This window comes from Sinocyclocheilus grahami, unplaced genomic scaffold (assembly GCF_001515645.1).
Source record: "Sinocyclocheilus grahami isolate Dianchi unplaced genomic scaffold, SAMN03320097.WGS_v1.1 scaffold1844.1, whole genome shotgun sequence".
Classification (NCBI taxonomy): Eukaryota; Metazoa; Chordata; class Actinopteri; order Cypriniformes; family Cyprinidae; genus Sinocyclocheilus; species Sinocyclocheilus grahami.
This window is the reverse complement of record NW_015507023.1, coordinates 157637-178001: the sequence shown is the minus strand read 5'-3', so window position 1 is coordinate 178001 and position 20365 is coordinate 157637. Positions and strand designations below refer to the sequence as shown.

The following is a 20365-nucleotide window of genomic DNA, read 5'->3' as shown; positions in this document are numbered from 1 at the left end:
TATATATTATATTATATATAATTTTGGAAATAGCAGAACCAAGTTCAGAAGAAAAAGTAATAATAAATTAATTTTATAATACTTCTATAATAAATAACAATTTTATACATTAAATGATCATGTTTTCACATCACATGCAATATAATCAAACATAAAATGCAATATAATAATTATTATTGTTATTATAATTTGGCTCTCAGTGTGATTGTGCTTTAGTGACGATAAACACATTGTGTTGGACCAGGCCTGCAATATAAACACACACAAAGCACAGTTATAGAGTCAAGTGTGAGACTGGGCGACAGGTTGTGCTGTGTGACCACATGCGTTCGTCTGCAGACACACTGATTCAGTCAGGCTGCAGTGATCACCAACCTCACCATCACACACACTGTTATCTCATCCTACCAAATGCACCTCTACTTCATACTACAATACAAAACTCTACCTGTAGAGCTGTGAGTCAACCTACTAAACACAGCAAATATGTTTACATGCACTTTAAAATTTACATTTTAGATGGACAATAGTAATTTGTTTAAAATGTCATGTACACAGTGAGTATATATATATATATATATATATATATATATTATATTTTTATTTTAAAATATGCACACATTTACTATGCCAGTACGGCTTCGTTAATGTTTCTTGTCTCGGCAAATTCATTTATGAATTAAATTGATCACATATATAATAGCCTGTTTTTTCAATACAGACAACGAAATCTGAAGAAAAGTCAAGTATTTTGCATCACTGGATATTACTGTTGAGTTGAAAATAGTTGTCAAATATTACATTTTTAGCTATTTACATATTACACTCTTTCATTGCTACAACTGAAGTGTTATGCTGCCTTCTTTGATTTTATTGCCCATCTCAATAATTTTGACATTGACAAGTACTGTTAGACCATTGAGGCAGACCAGCCTAAAAATGTAATTTTTAAAACTTTTTTCATTCTAACAACATATTTGTTGGCTTCAGAAGGTTTCAAATGGCTTTTTTGTTTTTGGAGCATGATACAGAAGAACTGTTTTGGGTTCCCCAAAGAAAAAATCTTTCAGAATCTTAAAAGAACCATTTTTTCTTAGTGTGAAGATCATTTTAATCTAAATAACTTTTTTTTCCACTATAAAGAACCTCTAGTGCAATGGAAAGGTTCCATGGATTGTTGTTTGTGCATCTTTTTCTTCCACACTTTTTCCTTCCACTCAACTTTCTTTTAACATGCTTGGATACAGCACTCTGTGAACAGCCAGCTTCTTTGGCAATTAATGTTTGTGGCTTACCCTCCTTGTGAAGGGTGTCAGTGATTGTCTTCTGGACAACTGTCAGATCAGCAGTCTTCCCCATGATTGTGTAGCCTAGTGAACACAACTGAGAGACCATTTTGAAGGCTCAGGAAACCTTTGCAGGTGTTTTGAGTTGATTAGCTGATTGGCATGTCACCATATTCTAATTTGTTGAGATAGTGAATTGGTGGGTTTTTGTTACAAGTGAGCCAAAATCATCCCAATTAAAAGAATCAAAGACTTAAACTACTTCAGTCTGGGTGCACTGAATTTATTTAATACACGAGTTTCACAATTTGAGTTGAATTACTGAAATAAATGTACTTTTCCACGACATTCTAATTTATTGAGATGCACCTGTAGATGCCAAAAGAAGAACCTTTAATTTTAAGAGTGTGTATGCTTAGCCAGACAGATAAAGTATTATGTATATTAACTGTACATGTAAACATACTTAATACAACCAAGCACAAGTTTACCTGTTAAACAGCTCTCTCACCCTCCAAATGCAGCTCTGTTTAAACTAAAATGCAGCTCTGCCTCACCCTAGCAAATAGAAATCTACCTCATCCCACTAAGCACCAATCTACCACACTTTCTATGCTTTGCAATGTATCTAAAAACCAAATGTACCTAAGGTTAACTCTTATGCTGCAACCCAGAAAGTGTTGTTTAACCGTCAAGTATTTTTAGTCTGACCTATGTGTTTCCTGACTGGGAGGTTGGCAATCATCAGCCCTGACCTTTCAGCATATCTCACTGACAGAACAGTGCTCTTGACAAACAGATACACATGCCCATCACCCCACACACACACACTCTGTGACACGAGTGTGTGCCGTCTTACGTCCGTGATAGCGTTGAGGGCCGTGTCTGCCCCGATACTCAGGTCTGAGCCGGGGATATTGTTGGACACAGTGGCCGGGACCATCACCATGGGAACACAAAGCTCTGCGTGTTTGGAACGAGCTGCTTGCAGTTCCAACAGCCCCAAATATGCCTGCGGTCAGAGCAAGGACTTATGGGTCACTGGCCAGAATTATGGGTCATGTTAAGAAGGGGGAGGGGCAGAGAGCCATGCCCACTATGATAAAGAAGGTAGGAAGATACTGTAAGTATTAATGTAGAATTTTTACTTGGTGTTTGTTGTATTCTGGCACTTAAAGATGTTTTACAGTACAGTTCAAAAGTTTGGGGTCTGTAAGATTTTTTTTTTTTTTTTTTTTGGTCACCAAGGCTGCATTTATTTGATAAATACAGAAGAAGAAAAAAAACTTAATATTGTGAAATATTATTACAATTTAAAATTACTGTTTTTTTTATATACTTTATTCCTGTGATCCAAAGTTGAAGTTCCAGCATCATTACTCCAGTCTTCAGTGTCACATGATCAATATATTATATTTTATACAAGACAAGACATTTTATACTCATTATTATTATTATCAATGCTGACAAAAGTTGTGCTGCTTTATATTTTTGTGGAAATCATGGTACATTACTTTCAGAATTATTTGGTTAGTAGAAAGTTTTTTAACTTTCTACTAACCAAATAATTCTGAAAATAATGTACCATGATTTGCACAAAAAATATAAAGATCATGTTTTAAAGATTTCAAAATAAATGTTATTATTTTTAGATTACTGTCACTTTTGATCAATTTAATGTACTCTCATCAAATAAAATTATCAATTTCTTCAAAAAAATCTTACTGACCCCGAATTTGTTTAATAGTAGTGTACGTTGTAAAGATTTTTATCTACTGTTTAGATTTTTATATACTGTAAGATATTTATTTTAAATAAATAATAATCCAAATCAATGTGATATTGTGCCTCATAATTGTTAAATAAAGTGTTATTTTCTTAGAAACCAATGTATATCTGGGAATATAAAACACTGTAAATTGTTGTTTTTCACCTGTAAATAGCCAATTTTTTTATAAATATGATAAAACAGTGATAAAATAATTTACAGACATTATGTCATCCTAATGAAAAATGCTGGGAAAAAGAGTTGACTCGACTTATTTTTAGTAGAAACTTCAATGTCATAGAATCAAAATCTTATTTACTGATTGATATGCAGCAAAATATGTACAAAAACGTATTACTGTAAAGCATATTTGAACATAGACACTGTAAATATTACATTACATACCTCAAAACCTCCAATAACCAGTAAAGCGTTAATGTTGTGAATCTTCATCTGTTCTGCAATTTTATCAATGTGCTTTGCTGGGAGAGTTCTGAAAGGATACCAGAAAAAATCCTATTCGTTGCATACATGCATATCAGTGTTTTTTTATTGACAATAAGCCCTTAGAAATATAATCTTACCTTTTTGTTCCTAGCAGGGACCCGCCCTGGCCTGTCCAGCCCCCAACATCACCCCACTTGATTTCTTTTATCTGCGAGAAAGCAGGAAAAAAAAAAACAAGGAGCACATATGGGATGGACATTTGCTTTAACTCCTGTATCTCTTCATCTGTTACACAAAGCAACAGAGAATCTTTGTGAAATGGCTGGAGACACATACAATCAAATATAATTGTCCAAATAAGCAAGAAAATGCCTCAAACATGCATTATCGCCATTAGCAGCATTACCTCTGAAAGAGTAAAGTAGTATCGAGCAGATCTGTAATGCTATACACTAGGTTAATTATGGCACTGAGCACAATGCAGCAGGGGATTGTGGGATGGAATAATGGGCTTACTGTAATCATGACTATTTATCTCATTTGGGAAGGGATTGATTTACATACACACGTCCATATGCAGACTTGTAGTGTTTCACAGACTGGGGTTGCCACCAGATTCTTTGCAAAATTATTTGTCAAAACTGAATGGCATTTCCACCACTGCTTAAATCATATATTGTATTTGACAACATTAAACATTTTAAACAATTTTAGAATAAAACATCAGATTCCTTATTCTTGCTAGGGCTAATTTTTCACAAAATATGCATTATATTTTAACACTTTTTGTATAATTTGACAAAATTAAATTAGAACCTAATTGGAATTTTTGCACAACAAATGATAGTGATTATAATATTCAAAATAATTATATTCTGTTCTCAAGTGATATTTACCTTGATTTTGCTGGTTTTACCTTGATTTTCAAATATATTTGTAAAAACATTTTGAAATAGTTCAGAATTATTTCACTTCATTTTGAGTATAAAAAAATATATAATATTTTTATAATGGATAGTCTTGATTTAAAATTGAAAGTCTGTGACTGGGAGAAGTAAAAAAAAAACTATTATTATTATCTATGATTATCTATTTGCATCTACATAAAGTATTTGAAAAATGCCAAAAATACATGACGAAACATCATCAACATAAAAATGCCCATAATTAACAAAACACCAACTAAACATAATGGTCTGTTAGTTTGCGTTGTATTACCTGTCCCTTATAGAAGCCCTCAAATCCATCATTTACAGCAAACAAAGTGTGGCCTTCGGTGATCCCCACCCTGACGGCCGAACGCACGGCTGCATTCATGCCAGCTGCAGGAGCGCCAACATTCAACACAGCCACGTTAAATGAGCTCTAGAGAAGAGAAGAGAGCATTACACACAACTAAACACAACTAAACACACAATCCCCTGAGTCCTCTCATTCATGAAGTCAGGCCTGCGTCTCAAAGTGAGTCACATGACCTCAAAGGTTTATAGAGCAGAACGATTTGGAGTCTAATCTGCTGCACAACAGAAACACAGAACAAAATCCTGGATTAAGCTGCATTTGTGTGATTGTGAGTAAATTGCTGCAGAAAACATCATGACTATGTACAAAGATGATTCATTCTTTCTTCCTACACTCACAAACAGGTAAATATCAGGAAAGAAAGCTGTGAAAATAAAGCTACATTGTTTATCTCTTTGATCTTTCATTCAAAAAATTCACAACCTAACCTTTCACTGAAGTAAAACAATATATTATATTATTATATTTTATACTTGAGAAAAATATATATTATATTTTATACTTGGAACAAATCAATCAAATGCTTACTAAGGAAAAAAATTGTAAAAGGAACTTCAGGAATCTATCAGATGAAAAGGCATTCAATATTCAATTCTATTCTATTCTATTCTATTTGTATATTTCATTTCCATGTGCATACACGTCCTTCCTGTGTTCCATCCTCATCCCCGCAAAAGAAAATAAATAAACATATTGAGCTGTCAGTGTCACAGAAATAGGCCAAGTCAGAGGAGATATGTTATACACAATATTGTTAATAATAATAAGATGAAAGTCATTATCACTTACATGTGGAAGTTCAGTATCAATTTTGTGATGGGACAGGAGTTTGTAAGTGTTCAGGTTGTTTTCGAAACTTCTAAAAATTTACAAAGAAAAACGAAAAAAGGATCTAAAAATTCATTCAGACATTTTCTGTAGGGGTTAAAAGCACAAAAAGTAAGATGACCCGCTTTACTTTTGACATTGACATCTGCTCTGTAAAATTATGATTTTTGCAGTTTACCTGCCACGCAGTTTTACAGCTTCTTCAAATCGCTTTTCATCCATGGCCTTCTGAACCTCCTGTGTCTGCAATACGACAAACAATATATTTCCTGAGATCTTCAATACATTTACATTTAGTCATTTTGCAGACGTTTTTATCCAAAGTGACTTACAATTGGGGAATACATAAAGCGATTCTTCTTAAAGAGGCAAACAGACACACAAGTGCTTGTAATACCAAGTTTTAGGCATTGTTCAAATAAGTACAAGCTAGAAAGGGAAGTAATAAATAAAGAGAAAGACAGAGTTTTTTTTATTTTATTTAGGATGAAGTCAACACTGATGTTATCCCATGCCTTCTGCACCTCAAGCCAAAGGCTTTCCTTTGAATGTACAATAGATCTGTCCAGTTTATTTTCCAACTCGCCCCAAATTTGCTCGATGGGGTTGAGGTCCGGACTTTGAGGGGGCCAGTCCATCATTTTCAATGTTCCAGCAGATTCCTTCCATCGCAGGTAGTTCCGGCAATAGTTCGTTTTATGGGTATTGTAATGGCCAATTCAACAAAAACAACTGAAACCTCTTAAATACGCCATGTGTTCTAATAATTTTGGCCACCACTGTATATTTTTGTCATCATTTTATAAATACACACATACCTTTTATATTTACTTGATATAAACGTGTTGACCGGTTTTGGGATGGATAAACATGTACATGACACATATACCCAAACATGTATCAGACATACATAAACATAAATATCTGCATGGGCTAGATTTATGAAATTGTTCCAATTGCTAATATGTGTTATATGTTTTACTTCATAAGGCAATATATTTCATGTATGGAAATTTAATATGTGTACATATATTTTTTTCTTTTTTTATTTATTTATGGTTGGTCTTCTAACCTCTCTTACTGATACAGATGTGGAAAAATGACAGGAAACAAGAACTCATGTGAACTAACCACTAGGCCAGGCTCCCAGACTTAATAAGCTTCACTATAAACATTAAAACCCAAAAGACTGCCATTAGCTGAGTTACTTTCTCACCATCTGAACGCACTCCATCAGAGGAAGCCTGACAGCCTGGTTCCCACACAGAGACACCACACATGCTGGAGTACCAGGAGACGCTTCTAACAGGGCCAACACGGCTTCCACTCCCATACGACTCGCCTACGGAGGAAAAGAGAAGAGACTGAATACACCATGTCAGTGTTTTTTCCCAATTCAATCAAATTTGATTTATTCAGTCAGGACCATACCAAAATCCGGTCAAAGGCAGAAGGTGTTCCTCCTCTCTGGACGTGACCCAGAATGGTGACCCGTGTGTCAAACCCCAAACAGCGTACCACCAGCTGCAGTAGAGACAACACACAATCTTCACTTCAAATCAAATACAGATGTTTCTCAAACAGATCCAGCAAGTTTGTGAAATTAAAAGTTTTAATGGCAGATATACACTACCGTACAAAAGTTTGGGGTCGGGACGATTTTGTAATGTTTTTTAAGTCACTTATCCTCACCAAGGCTGTATTTGTTTGATTAAAAATACAGTAAAAACAGTGATATTGTGAGATATGTTTGCTATTTAAAATAACTGTTTTCTGTCTTAATATATTTTAAAATGTAATTTATTCCTGTGATGCAGAGCTGAATTTTCAGCATCCTTCAGAAATTCTAATATTATGCTGATTTGCTGCTCAGTAAAACATTCTTGTCATTATCAATGCTGAAAAAAGTTTTTGCTGCTTAATATTGTTGTGAAAACTATTCATTTTCTTTCCAGGATTCTTTGATGAATAAATAGTTCAAAAGAACAGCATTTATTAAAACTGATTTTTTTTCTGTAACAATGCAAATGTCTTTACTTTCATTTTTGATCAATTTAAAGCACCCTTGCTAAATAAAAGTATTGATAATTGGCAATGCATATTACTAATCAAAAATTAAGTTTTGATATATTTACGGTAGGAAATTTACAAAATAACTTAGTGGAACATGATCTTAATATCCTAATGATTTTTGGCATAAAATAAAAATCGATAATTTTGACCCATACAGTGTATTTTTGGCTATTGCTACAAATATACCTGTGCTACTTGTGACTGGTTTTGTGCTCCAGGGTCACATTTATGAAAAAAACTAAAATAAAAAAGAAAAAAGGTAGTGTAGATGGATTTATTATTCATTTTGGACTGAACATAGAAACCCAACCCCAAATTAAAAACACACATGCATAAAAAAAGCAATATTTCTAAAGGGGTTATTAAAGGCAAGCTCAGCAAACATAACCACAGACCTAACTGCTGTAAGAGAAACTGTGCGTAACTTAAAAAAAAGATAATTACATACTGATCACAACTGCTACAATCAGTCCAATAAATGAAAGGAAAGTACAATATGGAAACTCACACATTTACACAAAAAGTGGGATTGAAAACCTGTTGAAGCACATCGACAACCGTGAGACTCCAGGACCTGAGACGGAGAAGCGGCTGAGGTACGACAGCTTTCGTTAGATATCCCACAATGCATGATTTGTAAACATCAAAACAAATTCGACAGGAAATGGAAGAGCGCCACCTGAAACACACGACATCTGTTTATCAACCAGCAGCAGGCTGGAGAAAAAAAGAGTTTTCTCTAAATAAGAGACGAGGAGCATCACCGGCTGAAAGAAGAGAGGAAGAAGAACAGAAAGCGAAGCGTGTAACAGGAAGACGTGAATTTCAGCGGGGAAAGACGCGAGCGGTGGGCGACAGACCGGTTACAGGAGTTCTTATCCAAAATATTAGAACATTTCAAACAATCTGATAGAATTTAGGACAATAATCATTATCAATAGCAGTTCGATCTTAATTATCATATCAATAATAATATTATTAGTGCTGTCAAACGATTAATCGCATCCAAAATAAAAGTTTTTGTTTGCATAGTATGTGTGTATGTTCTGTGTATATTTATGTATATATAAATGCACACACATACAGTATATATATTTAAAAAATATTTACATGTCTATATTTATATACATATAATTATAAATATATTAAATATATAAACATAACCTATTTTTCTGAAATATATACATACATGTGTGTGTATTTATATATACATAATAAATATACACAGCACACATGCATATATTATGTAAACAAAAACTTTTATTTTGGATGTGATTAATCGCAATTAATTGTTTGACAGCACTAATATATATATATATATATATATATATATATATATATATATACAGTATATATGCATGTATGTATGTATGTACTGCATGTATGCATGTATGTATGTATAAAATTCCCTCATATAATTCTCTCTTATTTCTAATTAATTAATTAATTTATTTATAGTTCTCTTTTTCTCTAGATTTCAGCTTTAGCTTGTGTGTGAATTTAGGTTACACTTAAAATTCCCACAAATATTGCTGGCACTGATGACAAATTGTGTGTGAAGCTCCACATTTGTAAGTCGCTTTGAATAAAACCAATAAATGCTTATTATTTCCTCAGCTTCCTATGTTGCAAGGCTCCATTCACAATATAAAGCAAATAGTTAAAACACTGATGTTATGTTAGTTCATGCTACACTGCAACTGCTGTAAATAGCTGGATACTGGTTTTTGGTCTGGTCTGGTTTCTGTCACTTATCTGAATAATGTAATTATGTTAATAACCTCTATATTTGAGTTGGTTTGAGAACAACTGTAGGCTTTTTTGTGCATGTTTATGTGTGTGAGTGTATTACCTCTGATAGTTTATGACACATCTGTTCCTCCCAGCCATCCTTGGGAGGCATTTCTGGAATCAGCACCCAGTCAGCTCCACATGCAAGAGCACTGACTAATGCTAGATACCTAAACACACATGCACACATGGTTTAATGCTGATTTTTAAGTATATGCATATTTCTCTTTGAGTGTTTCTAGTTGAGGGTCTTACCCACAGTGTCTTCCCATGACCTCCAGCACAAAGGTCCTCTGATGGCTAAAAACACACAATATGAAATAAATAAAAAAATTAATTTATCTTTAAAGGGGTCATATTATGTTGCTAAAAAGAACATTATTTTGTATATTTGGTGTAATGAAATGTGTTTATGCGGTTTAAGGTTAAAAAAACATATTATTTTCCACATACTGTACATTATTGTTTCTCCTCTATGCCCCGCCTTTCTGAAACGCGTTGATTTTTACAAAGCTCATCGGTCTGAAAAGCGAGGTGTGCTCTGATTGGCCAGCTACCAATCAGAAAGCAATTCTAAAGCAATTCGTTTTTAGCTGTATCATGATGTAGACATGTGGGGGCGTGTTTAAACGAGGCGTTTTAGGAGGGCGTGGACCAGTCTTAACTTTTATAAAGAATATCTCTTTGGGTTTGAGACTTTAGTCTTTGCAACTTTAGGGATCTTATCTATTCACGAACAGCTTGTAACACTCCAAAGAGAAAGGAAAACTTGAAATCGCATCATATGACCCCTTTAATGACAAACTATGTGTTTGATATTCAATATGCATTTACACTACTAGTCAAAAGTTTGTAATAATTATGATGTTTTTTATGTTTTTGAAAAATGTCTCTTATGCTCACCATAATATGCTGATTTTAATATCTAATAACTAGAATTTTCTGTATATTGTCATTTTTGGTATATACAGTACCTTTGTGCCGTGGTCATTATGGCGTCCACCACCTCTATGATCCTGTGCAGTGCTGAGTCAGTGCCAATGGTCATATCTGTCCCGCAGAAATCATTGTCAATAGAGCCCACCATCCCAACGATATGCAATGCAGAATGAGTTTGGGCAGCCTCTTCACTGATTTGACCTGGGAGAAATAAGGCAAAATATTATGCTATTCAGTACAGTTACAAATGACAAATTCTTGTCCCATGTATAAGCCCCTCCCACTCTGCTACCTGACTGGACAAGCTCATCCAAGAGTCCACTCCACTCCTCCCTGAAGAGATTAGCCCCGGTCAAACTGCCATCTCCACCAATCACACACAAGTTAGTGATGCCACGCTGCACCAGGTTTAGAGCAGCACGCAAACGGCCCTCATGGGCACGAAAATCCTTACAGCGGGCGCTACCAATCACAGTGCCACCCTGCACACACACAGTAGTATTAAGAAAATACAGTTCATATGTAATAATTTATGTTTTTCATTTTGGTCAAAATATGAAAGTATAAATAAAATATATAAATATATTTTTTGTAATTTGATGCTTTAACATATCTACATTTCACATAATTATTGAGTGCGTTAATAATATAATTGCTTATTGCGTGATTACATAAACAAACAAGTGAACTGAAGAAAAAAATAACTGAACTGAAAGAAGAAACGTATTTCCCTGTTTACTGAGAATATAGATTACAGGTAATAATGTGGTAAATAATGTTCAGTTTCTTGCACAGACCGATCATTTCGCTTCATAAGACCTCAATATATTGTCAGGAGCCATGGGTATTAATTTTGTGTGTTCTTTGATGTGCTTTCTCAAAAACAGCTAGCTGCTGACTTGCATTTTATTAATCACCAAGGACCATGGTTTCAGCTAAAAATCTTCTATACTATTCTACTGAAGAAAAAAGTCACCTATATCTTGGATAGCCTGAGGGTGAGTAAATTAACAGCAAAATTTCATTTTTGGGTGAATTATCACTTTAAGTAATAATTGTACCACAACATCCTTAAACCAGTAGGTGGCGACAAGTGACTGTTAAAAAACGTTGTGTCATTGAATCATTAATTCCAAGGATTTGTTCAAAAACAGATTCATTCACTAACAAATGCAGTCTTTATGAGTGACTCTTTGAATCATTCATTCAACAGTTTTTTTATTATTGATTATGCTGAATTAATTAATATTTTAATTAGTCTGAAGCAATTAACTTCTTGTCAGAACCTCTAGTAAAATGTTTTGTTTGTCTAATTTTTTTCCTTCAGAACCATTGGAGAATCATGACCTCTATTGACAATCATGCAGCTCTCTGCAACAACCCTGCAACGTGTCTTCTCTATGTTTGCTCATTTTTGTATGTTATTTAAGCTTAAGAGACTTCAATAAAGCAAACTGCTTACCACTTGTAACATACTGGAAACACTTTCCCATGATGCCTCTTTGATGTTGTCACCGCCATCCACCATGCCCTGGTAGCCCTGAGAACGAACCACTGATTGTAACATCATAAAAAAAACTGAATTAATTTTCCTTTTTACCAAGGCAACCACAGAATGGACACCTTTTATCTGTCACAAGCTTTCATGCATGGCCTTTGAGATACACAGAAACAATGCTGCTTGTCGGATGTCAATGTCCTGAACACATTTCAGAAAATGACATTAAAATAGTTGTATTTGGTATTTTATCATGCTTTTAAAGTGTCATTGAGTGCTGTGAAAGATGCCTGTAAATAAAATACATTATTTTATTATTATGGGTTTCTAAAAATTTAGACCTGGGAATTAAGAAAATGAAAAATCACCTCATGGACGAAATAAACTTTTGCTCCCACGTAGATTCCCATTCTGACCACTGCCCTCACAGCAGCATTCATACCTGCATGACGAAATACAGAAAGAGAAAGACTGATGAGTCTCAAATTCTAACGCATCAAACAGTGTAAAGATCTATAGGCACATAAATTTGAGAAATTAAAACATTAAAGTAGGCTCTGCTCAGTATGTTCCCTATTGCCGTGACCTGACAAGTTGAATTAAGCATCTGTTCCCCTGAGGTTATGTCCAGCCTAACCCATAGTGATGAGAGGGCTGCTGCCTGGAACCCGTTGCTAGGAAACATAGTGCCATGATCCGAGCCAGAACCAAAACAAAAAAAAAAAGGTAAAAAGATGGAAACTCGAAGAGTGGAAACTCTATAGGAGTAGCTGTGTAATACAGCTCGAGCATTCAAGAGCACAGGGTTGGCAGGTTTTCGGAACAAAACTCACACAATTACCACTCAAAACTAGCCCAGTCGCATTTTGAGGGGGGTCCCCCAGTAAAAATCGCGTTCCGGGGGTAAAATACACGTTTTTTGGCTGGGTTCTACGGTGGTCGAGAAGTGCAGAACAAATCACAATTCTGAAAAAAAATAAAAATTTACAAACGCAAATGCAAGTCTAAAAAACAAAATAACAATTCAGAAAGCACAACAACAATTCAGATCTACTGAAGAAAAAAGTCACCTATATCTTGGATAGCCTGAGGGTGAGTAAATTAACAGCAAAATTTCATTTTTGGGTGAATTATCACTTTAAGTAATAATTGTACCACAACATCCTTAAACCAGTAGGTGGCGACAAGTGACTGTTAAAAAACGTTGTGTCATTGAATCATTAATTCCAAGGATTTGTTCAAAAACAGATTCATTCACTAACAAATGCAGTCTTTATGAGTGACTCTTTGAATCATTCATTCAACAGTTTTTTTATTATTGATTATGCTGAATTAATTAATATTTTAATTAGTCTGAAGCAATTAACTTCTTGTCAGAACCTCTAGTAAAATGTTTTGTTTGTCTAATTTTTTTCCTTCAGAACCATTGGAGAATCATGACCTCTATTGACAATCATGCAGCTCTCTGCAACAACCCTGCAACGTGTCTTCTCTATGTTTGCTCATTTTTGTATGTTATTTAAGCTTAAGAGACTTCAATAAAGCAAACTGCTTACCACTTGTAACATACTGGAAACACTTTCCCATGATGCCTCTTTGATGTTGTCACCTCCATCCACCATGCCCTGGTAGCCCTGAGAACGAACCACTGATTGTAACATCATAAAAAAAACTGAATTAATTTTCCTTTTTACCAAGGCAACCACAGAATGGACACCTTTTATCTGTCACAAGCTTTCATGCATGGCCTTTGAGATACACAGAAACAATGCTGCTTGTCGGATGTCAATGTCCTGAACACATTTCAGAAAATGACATTAAAATAGTTGTATTTGGTATTTTATCATGCTTTTAAAGTGTCATTGAGTGCTGTGAAAGATGCCTGTAAATAAAATACATTATTTTATTATTATGGGTTTCTAAAAATTTAGACCTGGGAATTAAGAAAATGAAAAATCACCTCATGGACGAAATAAACTTTTGCTCCCACGTAGATTCCCATTCTGACCACTGCCCTCACAGCAGCATTCATACCTGCATGACGAAATACAGAAAGAGAAAGACTGATGAGTCTCAAATTCTAACGCATCAAACAGTGTAAAGATCTATAGGCACATAAATTTGAGAAATTAAAACATTAAAGTAGGCTCTGCTCAGTATGTTCCCTATTGCCGTGACCTGACAAGTTGAATTAAGCATCTGTTCCCCTGAGGTTATGTCCAGCCTAACCCATAGTGATGAGAGGGCTGCTGCCTGGAACCCGTTGCTAGGAAACATAGTGCCATCCAGAACCACAGAACCAAAACAAAAAAAAAAAGGTAAAAAGATGGAAACTCGAAGAGTGGAAACTCTATAGGAGTAGCTCAGCTCGAGCGCTCGAGCATTCAAGAGCACAGGGTTGGCAGGTTTTCGGAACAAAACTCACACAATTACCACTCAAAACTAGCCCAGTCGCATTTTGAGGGGGGTCCCCCAGTAAAAATCGCGTTCCGGGGGTAAAATACACGTTTTTTGGCTGGGTTCTACGGTGGTCGAGAAGTGCAGAACAAATCACAATTCTGAAAAAAAATAAAAATTTACAAACGCAAATGCAAGTCTAAAAAACAAAATAACAATTCAGAAAGCACAACAACAATTCAGAAAACATTATAACAAGTCAGAAAACACAACGACAAATCAGACAAACCGGAAGAGGTAGGTATAGTTTGAGACAGCGCCATTGGTTTGTGATTACTCACCGCTGACTGGACGAGACATCTGTCAATCAACGTATACAGGAAGAACCAGCCGAAGAACAGCAGAGTCGTGGTAGAAAGTTCGGAGATGGTATTAAAGTAGCTCAGTTTAAATGTATTGTATAAATTGCCCTTACTATTGAATAAAAAATACAGAGTGTATATTTACATTTAGTTAAAAGTGGCTGTAAAACGTCAGCTCCAGTGGCGCTAATGGATAAGCGAGAGCCGCTGGCTTTTTGATGCGATCGACCCAGGTTCGACCCCGCCTTTTGCTAAACTTTTTTTTTCTCCCTTTTCAAATCTCGTATCACATCGTAAAGGCATTTATTTTCAATAAAAATTAAGGAAATACTCAAAAAGTTGAAAATAATCTATCGGGTAGGGTTAGGGTAGGTGTAGGGAGGGCTTTATTGTACCAATAAGGTGGCATCCATTTAATAATTAAAATTAAAATTATAATTTACACTCAATACGTTATTATTGCATACTGTTTTATTAATGTACTACAATACTGAAGTGCAGATAATTGCCACTATTTGCAACAAGTAGTATACTTGATAGTAGAACTCCTGCTATTTTAACATAGTGTAAACAGGTATTTGCACATAGTGTAAATAGCATATTGCTAAAAATACTGCTATTTTCACTTAGTGTAACTATAATCCATTGCTAATACGAGATTTGAAAAGGGAGGGAAAAAAAGTTAGGCAAAAGAGCCAACGACACGCACTTATCCATCTGCGCCACTGGAGCTGATGTTCTATAGCTACTTTTAACTAAATGTAAATATACACTCCATATTTTTATTCCATAGTAAGGGCAATTCATACAATACATTTAAACTGAGCTACTTTAATACCATCTCCGAACTTTCTACCACGACTCTGCTGTTCTTCGCTGGTTCTTCCCTGTATACGTTGATTGACAGATGTCTCGTCCAGTCAGCGGTGAATAATCCCAAACCAATGGCGCTGTCTCAAACTACCTACCTCTTCCGGTTTGTTTGATTTGTCATTGCGTTTTCGGATTTGTCCTTGTGTTTTCTGACTTGTTATAATGTTTTCTGAATTGTTGTTGTGTTTTCTGAATTGTTATTTTTGTTTTTTAGGCTTGCATTTGCGTTTGTAATTTGTTATTCTGTTTTCAGGATTGTGATTTGTTTAGCACTTCTCTGCCACCGTAGGTTCCCATGATACAATTTGCATTCCAGGGGCTAAATATCACGTTGTTGGGGTGGCATTAACTCGCGGCAACACTGAGTCACGAGCGCACGAGCATTCAAGAGTAAACAAACAGCTTAGTAAAATACACTTGTCTGTTTTGACTGAGATGTAGGAAGGAAGTCAGACATTGCATCACAACGCAATACGCCTCTTCATGTTCTCTCTTGAGTTCAATAGAATAAATGACCGACAGGAGATGCGCTTTTAAAAAGAGCATTCAGCCATCGAAAGGAAACTATTATCCTGTGGCTTTTAACCCGCGGGTTCCGCGCACACTCACGCTTGGGCCGTCGGTTTTTTCCACGTGATCACGGCATCACGGGAGTCTCGCTCTACTTGCCTGCCATCACGTAGTCACGCGCACGCATTCTTCACCGTGATATATTCATCGTGACACAAATATGCACAGAAAACCAAGGGACACAAACAGATAGCTCGATCTGAAGGAATTTGAATCATTTTCATTCACTCATTTTTATTTCATTACTTCACTAAATGTGCAATGCCGGCAATGTAAGAGTAAAATAAATGTATGACATGCCGTAAACGCTGCGGCAGGTAATTGCATAAATATTTAATTCCAGTTGCGTTGAAAGCCGCTTGAGCGCACCCAGTTTACGCGTTGTCATGACGCTCGAGTGCGCGACTCAGCGATGCAACTTTCATTATTTTAATTCCATTATCCATAATATGTGGTTCAGCTCTAAAATATCAAAACGTGGTCATAATAATCCGTTTTCTTTCCTAATCGCTATAAAAGTGGTGATGAAGACATTTGAGCGTCAGTAGAAATGTTGTAGCCTAACGTAACTTGAAGAGCGTCAACCCCGGAACTGCCTCGCCTTTCTCTTACATCTGTTGCACTGGCTCCGTTTAGATGTGTGATGATTAAAGCTGTATGCAAGTCAATCTGCCACTGCGAGCACGAGTAAACAAGCGCCCTTGCCATCCTAATCGGTTTGTTAAAAGAAAAATAGGCAATACCTTGAGCATCTCCACCACTTGTCAGGACGCCAATGGACTTCCCTGCTCCAGAGAGGTTCTCGATGAATTTTTTGGTGTCCGGCATTATACCACAGGTGTCTTTGCAAACAGAGCAATGCCTTTAATTCTCAGGTAAGGTGAGAGCAATCCAAAGCAAGCTGGAGAGGATAAAAGGCTCCGCCGATCAACTTCTCCTCCGTGTCGGACGCGCGCGGTCCGGTAGGCTCACATCCACCGCCCCATGCAGGATTGACAGCAGCGCCACGCAATAGTCCTGCGGATCACGTCTCATCTGGACGAATTTAGACCAATTGCCTTCCGATGTTGGGATTAAAGAAGTGACAAGGGAGTCCTTTGCTTTCATCAAGTTTAGAGTTGTTATAATACAATTTGCATACTAAAGATCCAGCATACTGCAAATGCAACACGATATTCTTTCATAGTTCTTGCAGCACGTAGAAAAAGAGATACAGTTACTGTCATTAAGGAAGTAGCTGCACTCATGAAATGAGTGTGAAATGGTAATAAAACAGACAAAACGTGTGACCTGGTAATAGAATCTACTATCTATAGAACAACTACAGCAACCTTAATCCCGTCAACAAAAAAAGGTGAACCTCAGGCGACTGTTAACTGTGAGATTCTTCCTGAAGCCACTTATACACAAAATCTGTTATATGACCTTGACATTTTCCCTCAGAGAGTATATTCGAGTGTGTGTGTGTGCAGGGGCGCGCTGTGGTTTGTGGCCCCCCCTGAACTGCATATTTGCATATATTACCCCCTCTTTGGAAATCGCGTTTCCCCGCTCGTGGGTCCCCTCTAACGCTGGGCCCTTGGAATCGTCCTAACCTTTCTCCCTTACGGCGCCCCTGAGTGTGTGTCCACCTCAGCAGTGCCACAAACTGATCACCTCCATGCCACGCCGAATTGAGGCAGTAATTAAAGCAAAAGGAGCCCCTACCAAGTATTGAGTACATGTACAGTAAATTAACATAGTTTCCAGAAGGCCAACAATTCACTCAAAATGTTTTTTTATTGGTCTTATGAAGTATTCTAATTTGTTGAGATAGTGAATTGGTGGGTTTTTGTTAAATGTGAGCCAAAATCATCACAATTAAAAGAACCAAAGACTTAAACTACTTCAGTCTGTGTTCATTGAATTTATTTAATACACAAGTTTCACAATTTGAGTTGAATTACTGAAATGAACTTTTCCATGACATTCTAATTTGAGATGCACCTGTATATAATTTAAACATCTGCATTTTACATTTAACATGTTTGTTTGTTTGTTTGACCATCTGTTTTGCTTTCTAGTAATGGTCTATAATCACCACTTTTGATTATTAACCTTTTTTATCCTTATTTATTAAAATTATCTATTTAGCCTTTTGAAAAGCTATGGCACATGAACTGTTAAAAGCACTTTGGCCCGTATGGGGATCGAACCCGCGACCTTCGCGTTACTAGCACCACGCTCTAACCAACTGAGCTAACCGGCCGCCGACTCGGTTATGTCGCACCTAATTAAAGCATGACATTTAACATGACATATGACATAGTCACCTAAGTTAGTACGTTTGAATTATACGTAAATACAGTCCCACATATTTTTTATGCTTTAAATTATATCTAAAATGCACACCATCAAAAAAGTCAATAGGCGTACTGTGATGCTGTAAGTGCGAACGACCTCGTGGCGCAACGGTAGCGCGTCTGACTCCAGATCAGAAGGTTGCGTGTTCAAATCACGTCGGGGTCAATAGTTTTTTGCGTCTACTTTACATAGTTATTATTATGGCAGATTCTTACAACAACATTTATTTATAAAGCACATTTAAACACAATGTAAATTGATTCAAAGTGCTGTACAGTGATCAAACATATCTACTAATAAAAACAACTACACATATAAAGGCTAAAGAGTAAAAATAAGATTTAAGTGTAGACTTACAAATGTTCAAAGAAGGAGCAGATTTCACATGATAGGGGAGACCATTCCAAAGCTTGGAGCCAACCACAGAAAAAGCACGATCACTTTTGATTTGTACCTACACCGTGGTACAGTTAGAAGCAAGTGACTCGAAGATCTAAGTGCCCTAGCAGCAGGACCGTATGGCACAAGAAGTGCAGAGATATAACTTGGTGCACAACCAGACAATGCCTTGTAAACAAACAGAAGGATTTTAAAATCAACCCTGAATTTAACGGGAAGCCAATGAAGGGATGATAAAACAAGAGAAATGTGATCCCTCTTTTTTGACCCAGTCAAAATCTTGCCGCAGCATTTTGAACAGCTTGCAATCGGGACACTGAAGATTGAGGAAGATCAGAATAAAGAGAGTTACAATAATCCAATCGAGATGTAACAAGTGCATGAATCACAACTTCCATATCCTTCCTTGAAAGAAGATGCTTCAACTTTGCAATCGATCTCAGATGGAAAGAACTTGCTCTAATAACAGCACTAATTTGTTTATCAAAAAATAGAGAGCAGTCAAAAATCACTCCAAGGTTTTTGATTTGTTTGGGTACATTAGTTGAAAATTGACCTAACTGAGCTTCCAAAGCAGGAGACAAATGTGCAGGACAACTAAATATTAAAACCTCGGTTTTATCCTCATTTAACTGCAGGAAATTGTTAGACATCCATGTCTTAATATCATGTACACATTTCAATCAAACATCAAATGAAACAGCAGAATCAAGCCTTACTGGTAGATAAAACTGAGAATCATCCGTGTAACAATGATATGAAATACTGTATTTTTTTTAAATGTGGGCCAAGGGAGGCATATAAAGGGAAAACAGTAAAGGTCCCAAAATGGATCCCTGGGGCACTCCACACAAGACAGGTGCAGCGGATGAAAAAATTCAAATGGAAATGGAAATTAAAATTTCCTAAATTTACAGAAAAATTTCTTTCCTCAAGATACGAGGCAAACCACTTTAATGCAGTGCCTCGAATACCTACCACACATTCAAGTCGATCAAGAAGAATGCTATGGTCAATGGTATCAAATGCCGTGCTCAGGTCCAACAATACCAACACAACACAAGCACCTGAATCCAGAGAAAGCAGCATGTCATTTGTAACTCTCAATAGAGCTGACTCAGTACTGTGCAATGATCTAAAACCAGATTGAAACTTATCTAAAACACTAAAAGAATCCAAAAAAGTTGTAAAAACACTACTTTCTCCAAAAGCTTGCTGATAAAAGGCAACTTAGAAATTGGCCGATAGTTACAGCACATTGCTGGGTCAAGCTGAGGTTTTTTCAGCAGAGGTTGAACAACTGCATGTTTAAAACTGGCTGGAACAACACCTTTGGCTAAAGAGTTGTTCACTATAGCTGTTACAATAGGACTAATAGTCGGAAAACATCCTTATAATATCTAACTTAGAACCTGAACACTTCATAGTAGAGACAATATCATCTAGCTGATGTGATAAAAACAGATTGAAAGGAAGACAAACAACTTGT

General features: G+C 36.2%; 1 protein-coding gene and 2 non-coding genes across 3 annotated transcripts in view; 1 reads left to right on the top strand and 2 right to left on the bottom strand.

Annotated features, from left to right (window-relative positions):
• LOC107572986 (ATP-dependent 6-phosphofructokinase, platelet type-like) overlaps window positions 1-17110 on the bottom strand; it is a 27125-nt gene extending 10015 nt beyond the window's left edge. The window contains exons 1-14 of the mRNA XM_016259422.1: window positions 16878-17110; window positions 13893-13966; window positions 13489-13566; window positions 10727-10916; window positions 10470-10635; window positions 9751-9795; window positions 9537-9665; window positions 7063-7183; window positions 6848-6973; window positions 5810-5874; window positions 5593-5662; window positions 4720-4866; window positions 3639-3709; window positions 3460-3547 (exon numbers count right to left, since the gene is read on the bottom strand). Coding sequence (XP_016114908.1) covers window positions 3460-3547; window positions 3639-3709; window positions 4720-4866; window positions 5593-5662; window positions 5810-5874; window positions 6848-6973; window positions 7063-7183; window positions 9537-9665; window positions 9751-9795; window positions 10470-10635; window positions 10727-10916; window positions 13489-13566; window positions 13893-13966; window positions 16878-16962 — 1455 coding nt within the window. The 5' untranslated portion in view covers window positions 16963-17110. The remainder of the gene's footprint in view (window positions 1-3459; window positions 3548-3638; window positions 3710-4719; window positions 4867-5592; window positions 5663-5809; window positions 5875-6847; window positions 6974-7062; window positions 7184-9536; window positions 9666-9750; window positions 9796-10469; window positions 10636-10726; window positions 10917-13488; window positions 13567-13892; window positions 13967-16877) is intronic.
• Window positions 17111-18308: 1198 nt separating this feature from the next.
• trnat-agu (transfer RNA threonine (anticodon AGU)) lies at window positions 18309-18382 on the bottom strand. Its single transcript has one exon. It is a non-coding gene; the product is annotated as a tRNA-Thr (tRNA).
• A 188-nt stretch (window positions 18383-18570) lies between these two features.
• On the top strand, window positions 18571-18642 carry trnaw-cca (transfer RNA tryptophan (anticodon CCA)). The gene has a single exon. It is a non-coding gene; the product is annotated as a tRNA-Trp (tRNA).
• Window positions 18643-20365: the final 1723 nt, after the last annotated feature.